This window comes from Excalfactoria chinensis, chromosome 2, assembly GCF_039878825.1.
Source record: "Excalfactoria chinensis isolate bCotChi1 chromosome 2, bCotChi1.hap2, whole genome shotgun sequence".
NCBI classification, from domain to species: domain Eukaryota; kingdom Metazoa; phylum Chordata; class Aves; order Galliformes; family Phasianidae; genus Excalfactoria; species Excalfactoria chinensis.
In genome coordinates this window covers 120,460,668-120,474,733 of record NC_092826.1, presented here as the reverse complement: position 1 = coordinate 120,474,733, position 14,066 = coordinate 120,460,668, and the positions used below count along the sequence as shown (strand labels likewise).

Genomic DNA, 14,066 nt, shown 5'->3' with positions numbered 1-14,066 from the left:
TTAATAGTGGTTTGGGCCTTTACTATATACCTGTGCCAGCATTTTTGTGAGGAATCAGAATTGGGCATTCAGACATTGATTTTTGCAAAGCTCCAGTTACAGGTCAGTAATTTCCCCCTCTGCCTGGCAATCCTGCTAAGTCTTTCAGTATTCCCTTCAAATTATTTCTACATATCACATTTAATGCTGAAGCCTGGGAGGGGACTGATTTTAATGAAAAATACTGGGTTTCCTGCATTTCCATTCCTAGCACTTGTGCTGACTAGCTATGGTTTGAACCTGTGCTTTGCTTTTCTGTGCCAGTTATACAAAGACTGTTCAATTTATATGTGACTTAAATTGGGAAGTGATCTAATATCATTTCACTCTCAGTCCTCTGAAGTCTGTCTTAAGGACAGCAGTTCTGGAATGAATTTGCTATAATGGTTATCTTTATAATAATAACCAATAAAATGGTTATTACTTCTCAAAAGAAAAAAGAAAATGTTTTCAAAAAATGAAAAATAGTAAAACCCAAACCAGTTCATGTCCTTCTGCAGTCTCCAGCATGGATACATACAGCCTTGGGAAGTGGTTTTGTTTCATAACACTGATAACTGTTCATATCTAAAAGTAGTGCGTGATGATTTTATTGTAACCAGAATTACTAGAGGAAACAGAAAAGCTAATGAAAGAAAAAATTGAAGTACAACGTCAAGCTGAAAAAGAACATGATGACCTTCAGAAGCAAGTGAAAGTCTTGGAAATAGACCTGGAGGAACAAGTCAGTCGTTTCATAGAGCTAGAGCAAGAAAAAAATGCCGAGCTTATGGACTTAAGGCAGCAAAACCAGGCTTTGGAGAAGCAGCTTGAGAAAACAAGAAAATTTCTAGATGTAAGTATGGTAAAAAGTGTGTTTCATGAAGGTGGGCGGGTGGGCACTTGTACTGAGGTTTGGTTTAGCAGTGAATAGCATGCACTGGAGAATTATCAGCTATGGAGATGAGGAGCCATTTTTTAATTACAGAACTAGAATTCTGATGTTTTCTTCCAGTTTTCTGGGTTTCTGCAAAATGTGTTTCTTGACAGAAGCATTCCTCTTTTTAGCAGATACCTCAGGTAGTTTATTTTAATGTATCTGGTAAGGTCACTGTAAAACAGGCAAACCTTAAAGGTGACAGTTCCACTGGATACTGCCAGTTGCACGCTGTTTGCTCTATAATACATTTAACAAATGTCAAACTGGGATGTAACAACTGAAATTGGTCAAAAGGGAAACTTAAATTCAAAACTTGAACAATTTATAAATATAATCTCAGTGAGCTTTTGTGGCTCATTTAGGGATTATCGTATTTGCTTGGGATTTTCTTGTTGTTGGCTCCTCATCGATATTCACATTGTTAATTCCTAAGTTAATTCCTATTCTTAATTTATATTTATGCTATGTGTATCGAAGACAATATTAAGAAAAACAAATCAATAAAGTATTGACTTACTGCCATTCATGTTGTGTGCCTGGCAAAGGAGAAACAAGACCATCAGTTTTGTTAAACAATACTTGGTGAAACTATGCTGTCTTCATGTTTTTAACAAATAGTATGAACCATGAAAGCTAAAAGAATTTAAGTCATAAATGTAAGCGGTTCTGCTATGTCAAAACACAGACATACTGATACCAGCCTCACATTATTACAATGTAATAAGGTATTTAATTAAGATGCTTTTTAAAATTAAATGGTGTATCTACATGATTCTCTAACTTCAGGAGCAAGCAATTGACAGAGAGCATGAGAGAGATGTGTTCCAGCAAGAGATACAGAAGTTGGAACAGCAGCTGAAGGTTCCACAAAGGAGTCAGCCTGTCAATGAACATCAAAGCAGAGAGGTCAGATGTTTTATTACTTGTATTCAGTGAATATGTAAGATACAATGACAACTCTTAAGGCATTGCAATTGAGCTATTTTATCATGTTTGCACAGCCCTCTAATTTGTCAAGATCTTTTTGCAAGACCTGTCTAACTTCAAGAAAGTCAGAAGCTCCTCCTGGTCTGGTGTCATCCACGAACTTACTTAGTATACCTTTCATGTCCTGCATGCTTGTCATTTATGAAAACATTGAAGAGATCTGGCCCTAAAATGAAGCCCTACAGAACCTCACTTGTGACTATCCACCAGACTGATGTAATCCATGACATTTATAACCCTATAAGCCCAGTCTGTCACACAGTTGTCCACCAATTGAGTCCTAATCCAGCTGTATGCTGGACATTTTGTTGAGGACACTATGAGTAACAAAGGCAGTTCTTGAGGGCGATACAGTATGGAATACGTGACTTCTTTGAAAATGCTAGTAGTATTTCTTGTATGTAGCACTACAGTGTCCCAATCTTGCATTCTGTTCCACCTAAAGAATAAAAATTTCTTTACAAGACAAAAGAGGGTTTTTTTTTCCATAAAATATGAGTGCTGATACTATTGCTAGCAAACTTTTTCAATCTGCTACAGTATATTCATCTTCTTTCTGTATTATCACCAGGTTGAACAATTAACAAATCATCTAAAAGAAAAAACAGACAAGTGCAGTGAGCTCTTGCTTTCTAAGGAACAACTTCAGAGAGATATACAAGAACGAAATGAAGAAATTGAGAAATTAGAATGCAGAATAAGAGAACTGGAACAGGCTTTAATCATCAGTGCAGATAACTTGCAAAAGGTATTCTTGGTTTAAAATTATCACGTATTTACTCCTTGCTTATTTTCTTGAGAACAAAGCAATATATCCTTTTGATTTGTTTTTTATTAAACAAGTAAAGTAACTAATTTTAATGCATATTTAAAGGTGGAGGAAAGGAAACAATTCGGCACCATTCTTGTAAAAGGAGAATTACCTCTTGAAATACAACTGCAAGCTGAACGAGAAGCTGTGGACAGAAAGGAAAAGGAGGTAAAATATCTGTGTAATATTTCCACTGGTCATTTGGATTATTTGTTTTTGCTTACTTTTGAGTGCAGTAAACTATGCAGGTGACACTTTTAAACAGATGAAATCGCTGTCCAGATCCCTTTGAAATTCTCTTGTGAGCCCTAATTATCATTATAATTCCTGTTAATGCTTATGGGTTACAAACGTATTTCTGTAATCGAATTTCAACCCAATTAAGAAGATATTCACAGCTATTTCAGCTGATCGGTGTGTTTTAAAATTCCATTCAGTGACTCAGAGTGTCACTGAGTATACATTCAGTTCTTTTTGCCTACCAAACTCTTCTTTTTACAGAAGACATTGCACTTGAAAGTTACAGCGTTAGTTTTTGATATGGTTGGCTGTTCCTTTTTCACCACTTGTTTTGTGAACGTAGGTCACAAACCTCGAAGAACAGCTGGAGCAATTTCGAGAGGAGTTAGAAAATAAAAATGAAGAAGTTCAGCAGTTGCACATGCAACTAGAAATTCAGCGGAAGGAGTCTACTACACACTTGCAAGAGCTTGAACAAGAGAACAAATTATTTAAGGTACTTACGTAACTGGCAAGCCTAGAACTTTATTTTCCCCTCAGAAACAAATACTTGAAAAATGCCAAATGTCAAAGTATTTCTTTTTCTCAAGTGTTTTGCAATTCAACTTGCAAAATACTAAAAAGCTCATAAAATAACTTCTTATTCCATAACATTTGTTGTTCCTATACTTTAAATATTCATATAAAGATATGCAGAAACTGTTATGTACAACTGTAACGTGATTTTGGATTTTTGTGGGTTGTTTTTTTTGGTAGGATGAAATGGAAATACTGGGACTGGCTATCCAGAAGTCTGAAGATGCCATCATAAAAGACCATCATTTAGTGGCTGGGAAACTCGCTCACATCATGCAAGAAAAGGAGCAAGAAATTGAAAATCTTCATGAACAAATCGCTAAACTGCAGCAGCAACTTGAAGGCACAACTGACAACAAAGTAAGCACTTTTGAAATCTTTTTTCAGAGTCCTGCATTACGTTGCCAGCTTTAAAAATAATAGTAAAAATGTGAATAATGTGTCTTCTTCTCTTTCTGCTTTAATTTAACAACGTTAATGCTTCGGTATCAAACAATGTTTTAACACTGGTCTGCTTTTCCTCTTCCACCTCTTATTTTTTTGTGCTGTGAATACACTGTACCTGCTTGCTGTTTGTTACTCCTTGTTATTTCTGTTTCATTTTTTTGTCCAAAGTTCTTCTTTCCGTATTCTTGTACTTCTGAAAATTTAGTGATGTTTAGGTTACTGGACTGAATCGCATTCTGCCATCTTCCCTGCTGCGCTTTACCTTCAGTTATGTCCAGCAGTGACACCTGTTGGACATACTGTTGATTTTAGCAGCTGTACTTCTGTTCTTATGAGTTTACATACTTTGCCATCATGCTGACATTGTGAACACATTTAATCCAGTTTGAAACGTGGTACAAGCAGCATGCTGTGTTTTCTTAAAAAATAGAGTAAATAAAGCAGATTCAGCTTTATCTTATGCACTGAGATTTAACACCAGTAGTTTTTTGGTATCTTTCAATTATGTGTTCTTATGAAAATAAGATTTATCTTCTTCTGGCTTACTTGCAGTTTATACAGTTATGATGAACTTTATTTCAATAGTTGTACTACATATTTTGTATTCATGTAAGTGATAGCAGAAACTGGCCTCTGGTCTCATATTTTTTGTAGCAAAAACATTGGATCTTTTCAGTGGAAGAATTTTGCATTCTGACTATTTAAAACATGCAATTTTTTAGTCATAAACCTTGTCCACAAAGCCCAAATTATTCAGCAAGGTAGTAATAAAATTATTCAGTAAGGTAGTAATAAAAGCTCTTTTACCACTCAGCAGCTCTGTGTTTAGCAGAACGTTTCACTGAGGCATGACATGAAATAGAGCCATGACTGGATAATTTCACTGAGTTTGTGTGTGCTGCTTTTACTTATAATGAACTTCAGTGAGTTTAGATTTAGGAAACTGCATTTAGAAAAGATCATATTTCAGCAATCTGGAACAATTCTGCTTTATATAATGACCATGGCAAGAGAGTTACATTCTTTGCCTTGAGGAAAACACCTAGGATTTGGGTGTAGATGGGTTCTTCTCCTGTAGTTTATTTTCATTTTCTTAATTTCATCTTCTTACCCTGTTTCAGTTTCCAGCACATTAAATAATTACTGTTTGTTTGTTTATGAGGTCAGCATTAAAAAATGAATCAGTCATCCTTAGGTTAATCCCTTTCTTAATCCTATAGATGTCTTCATCCCACAAAGTGATTTTCTTTTAACAGCTGAATATGCCTTATGTGGCCCTTTGTTCCGTTGTTATGAAGAAGGGAAGCTGTGAAGCTCACTGGATAGCAGTCAGCAGGGTCACTGTTCTTTTCTTCTGAAAACCTTCTTCACTTTTTTTTTTTGTTGTGCTTTTGAGCTTCCTTCATTCTTGATCACATTTTTCATTTATTCTTAAACCTATTATAATTATTACAAATTTATTTTAATATTTATCTAACTAAACCTAATGAAATACTGAGAGATAAAGGGAAAAGCATAGCTATTTTAGTAATAGATTTTGTTATATTTCTTTCCTTTTCTCCTCCTCCTAATATCTGTAAAAGTCCCTTTTAGTGTTCTTAACTATTTTATATACCATAACTAATTTCATTTCGTATTCTTCCTTTCAGAATATTCTTAAGAGATTCCCTTCCGTGTTGTTTTGTTTTTCAGTTTCAGTGTATAAGCACTGCTCATTTCAGATCTCCAGACATTCTATTATGAAAATATATCCACTTAGATTACTTACAAACCCTTACTCTGTTTGGGGTCTGACTGCTTGTCATGTTTTTCCTATCAATAAGATTTTTCTTTTTAATTTGTTAAACTTAGTTTTCATAAATAATTTGATATTTTTTTACGCTTTCTCATTTATTTCTTATTAGAAATGGATATGAGATGGCTTCTTTTTCTCAGTATTATCAAATTATTGGTTTCATATTTGCTTTGTTGCATCCTTTCATGAATTTCTTTGAATTTTATGTCCTTTACATAAAATTATAGGATCATAGAAAGGCTTGGGTCATTTTAATTTTCAACAGTAAGAAAAAGCTGGAGCTTTCCCAGCTGTTGGGGAAAAGTATTTTGAACACTGGAACTTCAGCATTTCGTACCTCTGTAAATGTTATGAATGTTTTCACTTCATTTGATACTTTCACACCTACATGTAGAGTTTATTAAGGTCACAGATTTTCTCAGTCCTATGTGAAGGTATCTTGATTCTCTTAGACCTTTGTAAGGGACATCTCATCAAGAAGGCCATTGGACACTGCAAACTGTGATCAAACTGTTACTGTGAAGTCCGGGAAGACGACTAAACTGAAGGTTTTGTAGTTACTCATGAGTTTTCTGTTGTGCTTTCTTGCAGGTCTTTGAAGAACAAAATGAGCATATACGGGAGCTTGAAGCCCAGGTGGAGTGTCTGAAAAGTGATCAAGAACGTGTGAAGAAAAAAAACGATGAGGAAATAGAACAGTTGAACGATGTCATTGATAAGCTTCAGCAAGAACTGGCAAATATCGAACAAATACCTGCAGATGTCACTGATTTCCATGAGGATGCTGACAGTCTGAAACACACACTTGAAACAGTTTTGGCAGAAAAAGAGGCTTTGGAAAAGCAAGTAGAAAGTATTAATTTAGAGGCATCTCAAACAAAGAATGAGCTTGAGGAAACTAAGTTAGAAATGAGCCAGCTAAAGCAAGAAGTAAATATTTTAAGAAAAAAACACGAAGAAGTAACAGAGAAGTATAAGTGTGCGCTGATGAAAGGTGACAGGGAGAAAACAGAAGTTGGGAGCAGCTGGAAAACTGAGAAAGTGGATGAGGTCTCGTGTGAGGTGACAGAACTGCTAGATCAAACCCAGCTCAGGTCTTCAGATGAAAATACAAGGGTCACCATTAGCAAGATGGAGGCACAGCTGCAGCAACTTCAAGCATGCATTAAGGAGAAAGATTCAGAACTGTGTCAGTCGTACAATGAAATACAAAACCTGAAAGAACAAGGAAAAGCTGAAAGAGAAATGCTTGGAAATAAGATATCAGAACTAGAGAAAACACTAGTGGAAAAAGTCGCAGCTGCTCTCGTGAGTCAGGTTCAGCTAAATGCAGTCCAAGAACAAGGGAAATTCTTGCAGGAAATTCAGGAAGCTTCAAAATGCCTGGAGGAAACAAGCAAGCATCCCCAAACAGAGGGGTTGAGTGATATTACTGAAAAGGAGGTGGAATCAGAATTATCGCTCTTAACACAGAGGCTTAGAGAGGTGGAGGAACAGCTGGCAAAGACAAATCATTGCTTGGAGCTAGAAAAAGAAAATGTAAAAATTACACAACAAGAATCTAAATTGAAAGAAGGGAGGCTATTGGAACTTCAGCAATTACTAGAAGAAGTTCAAGAGAAACACAGAAGTGAGATTCAGAAATACATTAAGCAAGAAGAAATACAAACGTATCTGGTAATTATATCCAATTTTCTTTTGACTAAAGTCATTTCCTTGTGTGTAAACTGTAACGAATGCAAAACTTTACAAAACTAGCAATAGAAATATCCAGCTGTGTGGAACAGATCTTCATTTCTCTGTTATTCCTGGAGTTACAGGAAGAAAAAGATACTATTTTAGATGAAGTCTTCTTTTCTTCTTTCAGTTTCATTTTGCATTAACTAATTTGCATTTTGAGCATATACTTTCTTATTATTACTTTGAATTGACATGTAATGGGGTGAGTTGCACTTCTATGGCAAGGAAGTAGGCCAATCAAAATGGCAGAATCTTCCAGAAGAAAGTTCAGTATGGATAAGGTAGTGATAGTAGTTTATCTGAACTTTTGTATTTGTTTATAGAATCACAGAATCATAAGGGTTGAAAAGACCACTAAGATCATGTATTCCACCCACCAACCCATCACCACCATACCACTAAATCATGTCACTCTGCCACATCTACCCTTTTCTTGAAAATGTCCGGGGGTGGCGACTTCACCACCCCCATGGGCAGCCTGTTCCAGTGCCTCACCAACCTTTCTGAGAAGAAATTACCCAAACTAAACCTCCCCTGGCAACTTATTACCATGAAGTGTGCTTTGATTTTTGTTTTACATTGTTTTCTTTCTTGCCTTGATTCCAAGTACATTTTTCATTGATAGCTTTCACAAATATACATTTGTCCTGATTTACATCCATCACTTGTTATGTTGCATCTGAATTTAAAACCATTGTAGTTCACTGGGCCGAATTAAAGAACTTCAGCTTGTTTGCTGAAACTCCTAAGTTCAAGGAGGCCGTGAAACTCAGTACTGGACCAGAAAAGGTTCAAAGACCTTTCATCAAAGGACACATTGGATGAATGTCATATACGTGTTATAAATTCAGTGATACTATCAGACTTTCCTACTGGCTGTTGGCCTTCCTCCCCATGCTTTCTAGGTGGTCTTTACTCCCACAGGTAACCAGTTTGTAGAAGTTAATCAAGGAAAATGTTCTTAGTTTTTAGAGAATGTGTTAATTGAAATAACATAGATTTGTTTTTCCCTATGTTATTTTCATGTGTGATTTTAGTAAATCAGCATGAGTAATCAATGTTATTAAGTCTTAATTGTTCATGAGATTCTTCCTCTTTTTCCATACCTTGTGTTGCATTGTAGGTAGGAACAGAACGCACGGAGCGGCAAAATGATAATGCAGTTTCTAATGAACTTGAACTAGAGAAAGTTAAAGAAGAAGCAGCTGCTGCTAAGGAAGAATTGAGCAGTTACAGAGAAAAGACAGAAAAACTTCAGAAGGAACTATCAGTAAGAACCAGATTGTTCTATAATGTATTTGGGGGTTGGACTCGATGGTCTCTAGAGGTCCCTTCCAACCCCTACAATTCTGTGATTCTGTGTGATTCTGTATTTAAAACAAATGATTATAAAGGATTTATTATAACCTTTGCCATTTTCTAAAACATCCTGTATGGAGCATGGATCTAGAGGTGTATTTCTTAGGATATAACATTTGTCAGCATGTGTCATAGACACTTTAAAATAGAGCTAAACTGACTTGCAGCTATACAGAGAATTGTTTAAGTCTTGTTTATTTTGAAGGATTTGGAGGAACTGCAATTCAGATTCTCCATATTTACAGGTGAAAGAAGCAGATCTGGTACGCCTTCAGGAAGATCTGTGCAAAGTCAAAGAGAAGCTAGTTCAAGCAGAAGAGAAGCTTGCAAATTATGTGAGAATGGAAAAGGACATGGCAAAACCCGAAAGCAGAAAAGATGCAGAAATACTGTGTGATTTACTCGCCAACGAGTCTACTCTAACTGGGAAAAGCACATCTTCACAGTCTTCACAGACAGACAAGTCTGTGAATGTCAGCAGCTATATCCAGACTTCACCAGTCCCTGTAAAAAATGCAGAAATTCAAATAGACTTGCAAAGTGCCTGCTCTTCAGAAGAGATTGCAGAGATCATAAGAGAATTTAATGAAAAAATTGAGCAAATGCAAGAACTGCATGCTGCTGAAATCATGGACATGGAGACAAGGCATATCTCTGAATCTGAAGCATTGAAGAGAGAGAAGTTTGTTGCAGTACAAGTATTAACTGATGAATGTAATTCTTTAAAAGAAGTCATAGAGAGTCTACAAGCTAAAGAAGTATGTATCCTATTTTATACTCATTGAAGTATTTTGGTTTCTGCTTTTGCTCCTGCTGCAGAAATTTCCATTTTAAATATAACTGTGAGCCACCATTAATGGACATTAATGTAAAGATTTTAAGTGTTGTGATGTTTCTATGGCCTAGGCGGAGATTGTGAACCACTTCCTCAGCAATTCAAAATTGGGAGTGTGTTCAGCTGTTAGATGCTTTCTAGTGCTATTTCTTGAACTTACCATGCTCTGTGAAGCGGGGACAAGTGTACGTCACACTATTGCACACCATCTTTTCACTCTCCACTTTGATTACTTTGATGGCGGGGGGAACTGAAGAGAGACACTCGTATCGTTTTAGCCTTGTTGGAATTAGCTCCTTTATTAGGAGTGGATGTGAGATTACTCAAGGTCTGACTGCTCTCTTTTCTGAATATAGGGAATCCCAGTTTCTGGATTAGTACGTTCTCCACCATATCAAGCTAGAGATGGAGGTTCTAGTGGTAAGAAACTTGTTCTAGAATATTTCACATGGTCAGCACTATAAATTAAATTTGCATTTTAATAGCAAGTTTACTATTGAAGTTTATGTTGTAAGGATCAAAAATTGCCCCCCAGATAAAGGCAGAACTATAATTACACTAAAAAAAGGGTTCTGTGCATTCAAGCATACCATGTCTATTACACTGTTACAGAAGAAAAAAATAGAGGGATTGAAGATGGGCTGAGTCAAGATATGATTTTATCTTCCAATTGGACTGTCTGTATTCTTCTTACATATTTCAGTATCTCTTCAACATAACTCTGTCATATCTTGATGAATTGAAAGCTACTAGTCTGTAGCAGTGAGAGATGATGGCAGGTTCAGACTTCCTCAGGACGAACAGAGATCATTAATGCAATCCTTGTCATATACAAAGGCCAAGCATACTAAGAAGATTCATTTAGTGAATGTAGTTGTGTAAATCAGTTGTTTTTCTTCTAAAATAGTAATCTAAAGTTTGGCGTTTTGGAGGGGGAGGGCAGTGTTTGGTTTGCTTTGGTTTGGTTTTTTGCTGCCACTGATTTGAAATGGAAAAACTGTAAAACAAATAGTCTCCAAGCGTAGAATCAACTGTGGTGACATGCAACCACAGTACAACAGAAATGCTTCTTTGATGTCTATTCTTCAAAGTTTCACAGTAATCCAGCTTTCATGTTTTACTCTCCTTTTATTTTAGACTCCAGTTCAGACTGGAGTCAAGGAATGTGTCTTGCTCAGACCCAAGGATCTGACACAATATCAGAAGGACCAGATGAAGGTGAAACTTCAACAGATTTGCTTCCTCAAAAAATTAAGGTAAAATGGAGCTGAGCAGTTTTATTGTAGAACAAGAATGACGGTACTAAAAGCTTAGTTTAGTTACTGTTTAGTTAGTGAATAGTGAGTCTTTTAGATCGTTTGTAAGTGTGAGCTGTCCAGAAGACAGGCTCAGGGGAGACCTCACTGCACTCTACAACTTTCTGAAGGGAGGCTGTGATGAGGAGGGGTTTAGTCTCTTCTCCCAGGCAACAAACAGGACCCGAGGAAACGGCCACAAGTTGCACCAGAGGAGGTTTAGACTGGACATAAGGAAAAACGTTTTCTCTCAGAGTGGTCAGGCACTGGAATGGCTGCCCAGGGAGGTGGTGGAGGTGGTAGATGGTGGTCCCTGGCAGTGTTCAAGAGGCATCTGGACAAGGAGCTACAACATCTGATTTAGTAGCTTGTGATAGCAATGGTGATGGGAGGACGGTTGGACTTGATGATCTTGTAGGTCCTTTCCAACCTTGTGATTCTGTGATTCTATGACTGATGTTTCTGATTTCTTTTTGTATTTATTGCAGGGTTTGCTGAGAGCAGTCCATCGTGAAGGCGTACAGGTGCTGTCTCTCACTGAATTTCCCTATGGTGAAAGGGAGATGCCACCTCTTAAGCAAGGGCCAGAATCTTGGCTTGAGGAAAGAAAAGCCTTTCTAAGCACCATCTCATCTTTGAAAGACCTTATTTCAAAAATGCAACTTCACAGAGAAGCTGAGGTATAAACAGTATTCTAAGATTCTTTCTGAAACAAAACTGATTAAGAGAACCTTATCATGCACACACATAACTTAGTTTTTAATACTGCACATATATCACTGCAAGCCACGATTTCAGAAGTACGCAGTAAGGCTGCATGTTGCACTTTCTGTTAACAAAATATACCTCCAGTTATGCCTGTAGTTGCTAAATTCTGATACTGATTCTATCTGGAAGGCGTGTTTCCAGCAGCTGTGAAACGATAGCTTTCTGACAGGAAAGGGAAAAAAAGCTGGTGAAGTTGAGTATTTGTGCATGCAGAAGAAATCAGGCGTACAAAAATGTATCCATTTGTATGAACGAATGTTATGTAAGGTGTCCAGTGTTCCACTAAAAACATACGTTCTGCATACATGGTAACGTCAGTTGTTATCTTTGGTGTTATCTTTGAATTCTGCTAAATGTTTAAATCGGTGCTTGCTGTTGTAGATTTATGCGACTGAACCTCCTGAAGGCGACTCAGACTGGCGAGGAGAACTCCTGCGTGCCATTCAGCAGGTTTTTGTGAGGGAACAAAATGTTCTTCTTGCCGTGTTTCAAACTGAACTTGCAGAACTGGGCACAAGGGATGCTGTGATACTGATGAGTCAGTTAGAGCACAGGCTACAAGAGCAGGTAACATAAAACATACTCAAGTCGAGGCTTGTTTACATTTATGTTGGTTTTTACTTTTAAATGTATAAATTCTTTGAAAAATGTATGTAGCTGTGGCAGACAGTGGAAAATAAACTATGACTTATAGGAGAAGATATTTGTCTAATAAGAAGAGCTTTTGTAGGCTCTGAAAGGGGAAAAAATACAGCCTTGGGAGATGAATTTGAATAAAAACAGTTACCCTGAGTTTGATTCCATTAATTATAACTAAGCTACACTGTATAAGAGGAAAAGCATATGAAGCTTGTTATAAGAAGAGGAAGTAATAATGTTGCTGTGGAACAGAGAGAGGTCACGTATTCTCCTGTGGGACACGGAAGGATCAGTGAGGAAATTAATAATTTGCCACAAAGCTGATAGTTCTTCTGATTCTATAATTTTGGTGCCCAGCAGGCAAATTAGAAAGAGTTCTTTATCATGTTTTAATATTGTGCCAATTGTGATTTGGTTTTAAATGTTTTGAACATATGTGGACTGTGAATATATAAATGGGAATGATGTTCACACTGTAGATACTCTAATAGAATCCAGAGTTTTTAACTTTCAAGTGTGTTCTCAATCCTAACAGGCTATTAACCAGAGAACAGCAATGGACTGCCTTCATGATGCAGACAGAAGAAGTTTGCTAATGGAGATTCAAGTATTGCATGCTCAGATGAACAGTATGAAAAATAACCCAAAGAGAGAACAAGAAATTGATTCAAAAAGCCAAGGTGATTTAAATGTTATTTCCTATGTATTTTCATGCAAGTGCTGTTCTGATTGTAAGTGGAGAATTGCTGACACTGAATTACCGAAATTGCTATAAAAATTGAGTATTTTGAGATTGTTTTCTGTGCTTTCTGAACTTTTCCAAGTTGCATAGTAAATCAAGAGGAAGAATGAACAACAAAAAGTTCAGTGAGCAAACGTACGTTAAACTTCAGCTGTAAGTGCTTTCAATGTTCTGTCACAAATATTTGGCCAAGAGTAGATGTGTGCAGCTACCTTTGTTATGTTGCTCGTAAGCCAGATGATAGATACGGATCTGGTTGTGCGTATAGTTTGTAAATCATTCGAAGAATTGAAGGGATCTCTTGGAAAGGAGGAAATGTTTTCCAGTGTAAAAGACATCTTTGTTTTCACACTGCTATTTGATGAATATATTTGTTTTAAATATCACTGTTAGCGATAGCCTTATGGTCATTCTCTGTGCTGTGGGAAACTGGTCCCAAACGAATGGCGGTGTTTGGTTACTAGACTGATATCCTTGTTAATGGTGCTCCCATTAGAAATGCTGGAGTACAGCATGCAGCAGAAGCAGTCACAGATACTGGAGATGCAAGTGGAGCTCCGGAGTGTGAAGGACAGAGCAGCTGAGCTACAGGAACAGTTGAACTCAGAGAGAATGATGAGTGCTGAACTGAAGAATGAACTTGCCCAGGCCAAATTAGAGCTTGAAACAACTCTGAAAGCACAGCACAAGCACTTCAAGGACTTAGAAACCATCAGGTACAGCTTTCAGTTTCAACTTTTCAGTATTGGCAGCAAATACGATAATTTCTGTGTCACCTGAAACCACAGCATTGATTTTAGTCAGAAATTTGGTCTCATGTAACGTAAATGAGTCTCAGTTTTTCTGTAGAACATGCCTACCAAAAATGGACTCT

At 36.9% G+C, this 14,066-nt stretch overlaps 1 protein-coding gene across 4 annotated transcripts in view; it reads left to right on the top strand.

Annotated features, from left to right (window-relative positions):
- The window catches only part of AKAP9 (A-kinase anchoring protein 9), a 97,108-nt gene that overhangs the window by 70,154 nt on the left and 12,888 nt on the right, over positions 1-14,066 (top strand). For all 4 annotated transcript variants that reach the window (XM_072329045.1, XM_072329043.1, XM_072329042.1 and 1 more), the window contains 15 exons: positions 642-874; positions 1,745-1,864; positions 2,517-2,693; positions 2,820-2,924; positions 3,340-3,492; positions 3,753-3,932; positions 6,406-7,491; positions 8,678-8,824; positions 9,159-9,671; positions 10,105-10,168; positions 10,886-11,004; positions 11,532-11,723; positions 12,193-12,378; positions 12,986-13,130; positions 13,689-13,908. In XM_072329045.1, the coding sequence (XP_072185146.1) occupies positions 642-874; positions 1,745-1,864; positions 2,517-2,693; positions 2,820-2,924; positions 3,340-3,492; positions 3,753-3,932; positions 6,406-7,491; positions 8,678-8,824; positions 9,159-9,671; positions 10,105-10,168; positions 10,886-11,004; positions 11,532-11,723; positions 12,193-12,378; positions 12,986-13,130; positions 13,689-13,908 (3,640 nt within the window). The remainder of the gene's footprint in view (positions 1-641; positions 875-1,744; positions 1,865-2,516; positions 2,694-2,819; positions 2,925-3,339; positions 3,493-3,752; positions 3,933-6,405; positions 7,492-8,677; positions 8,825-9,158; positions 9,672-10,104; positions 10,169-10,885; positions 11,005-11,531; positions 11,724-12,192; positions 12,379-12,985; positions 13,131-13,688; positions 13,909-14,066) is intronic.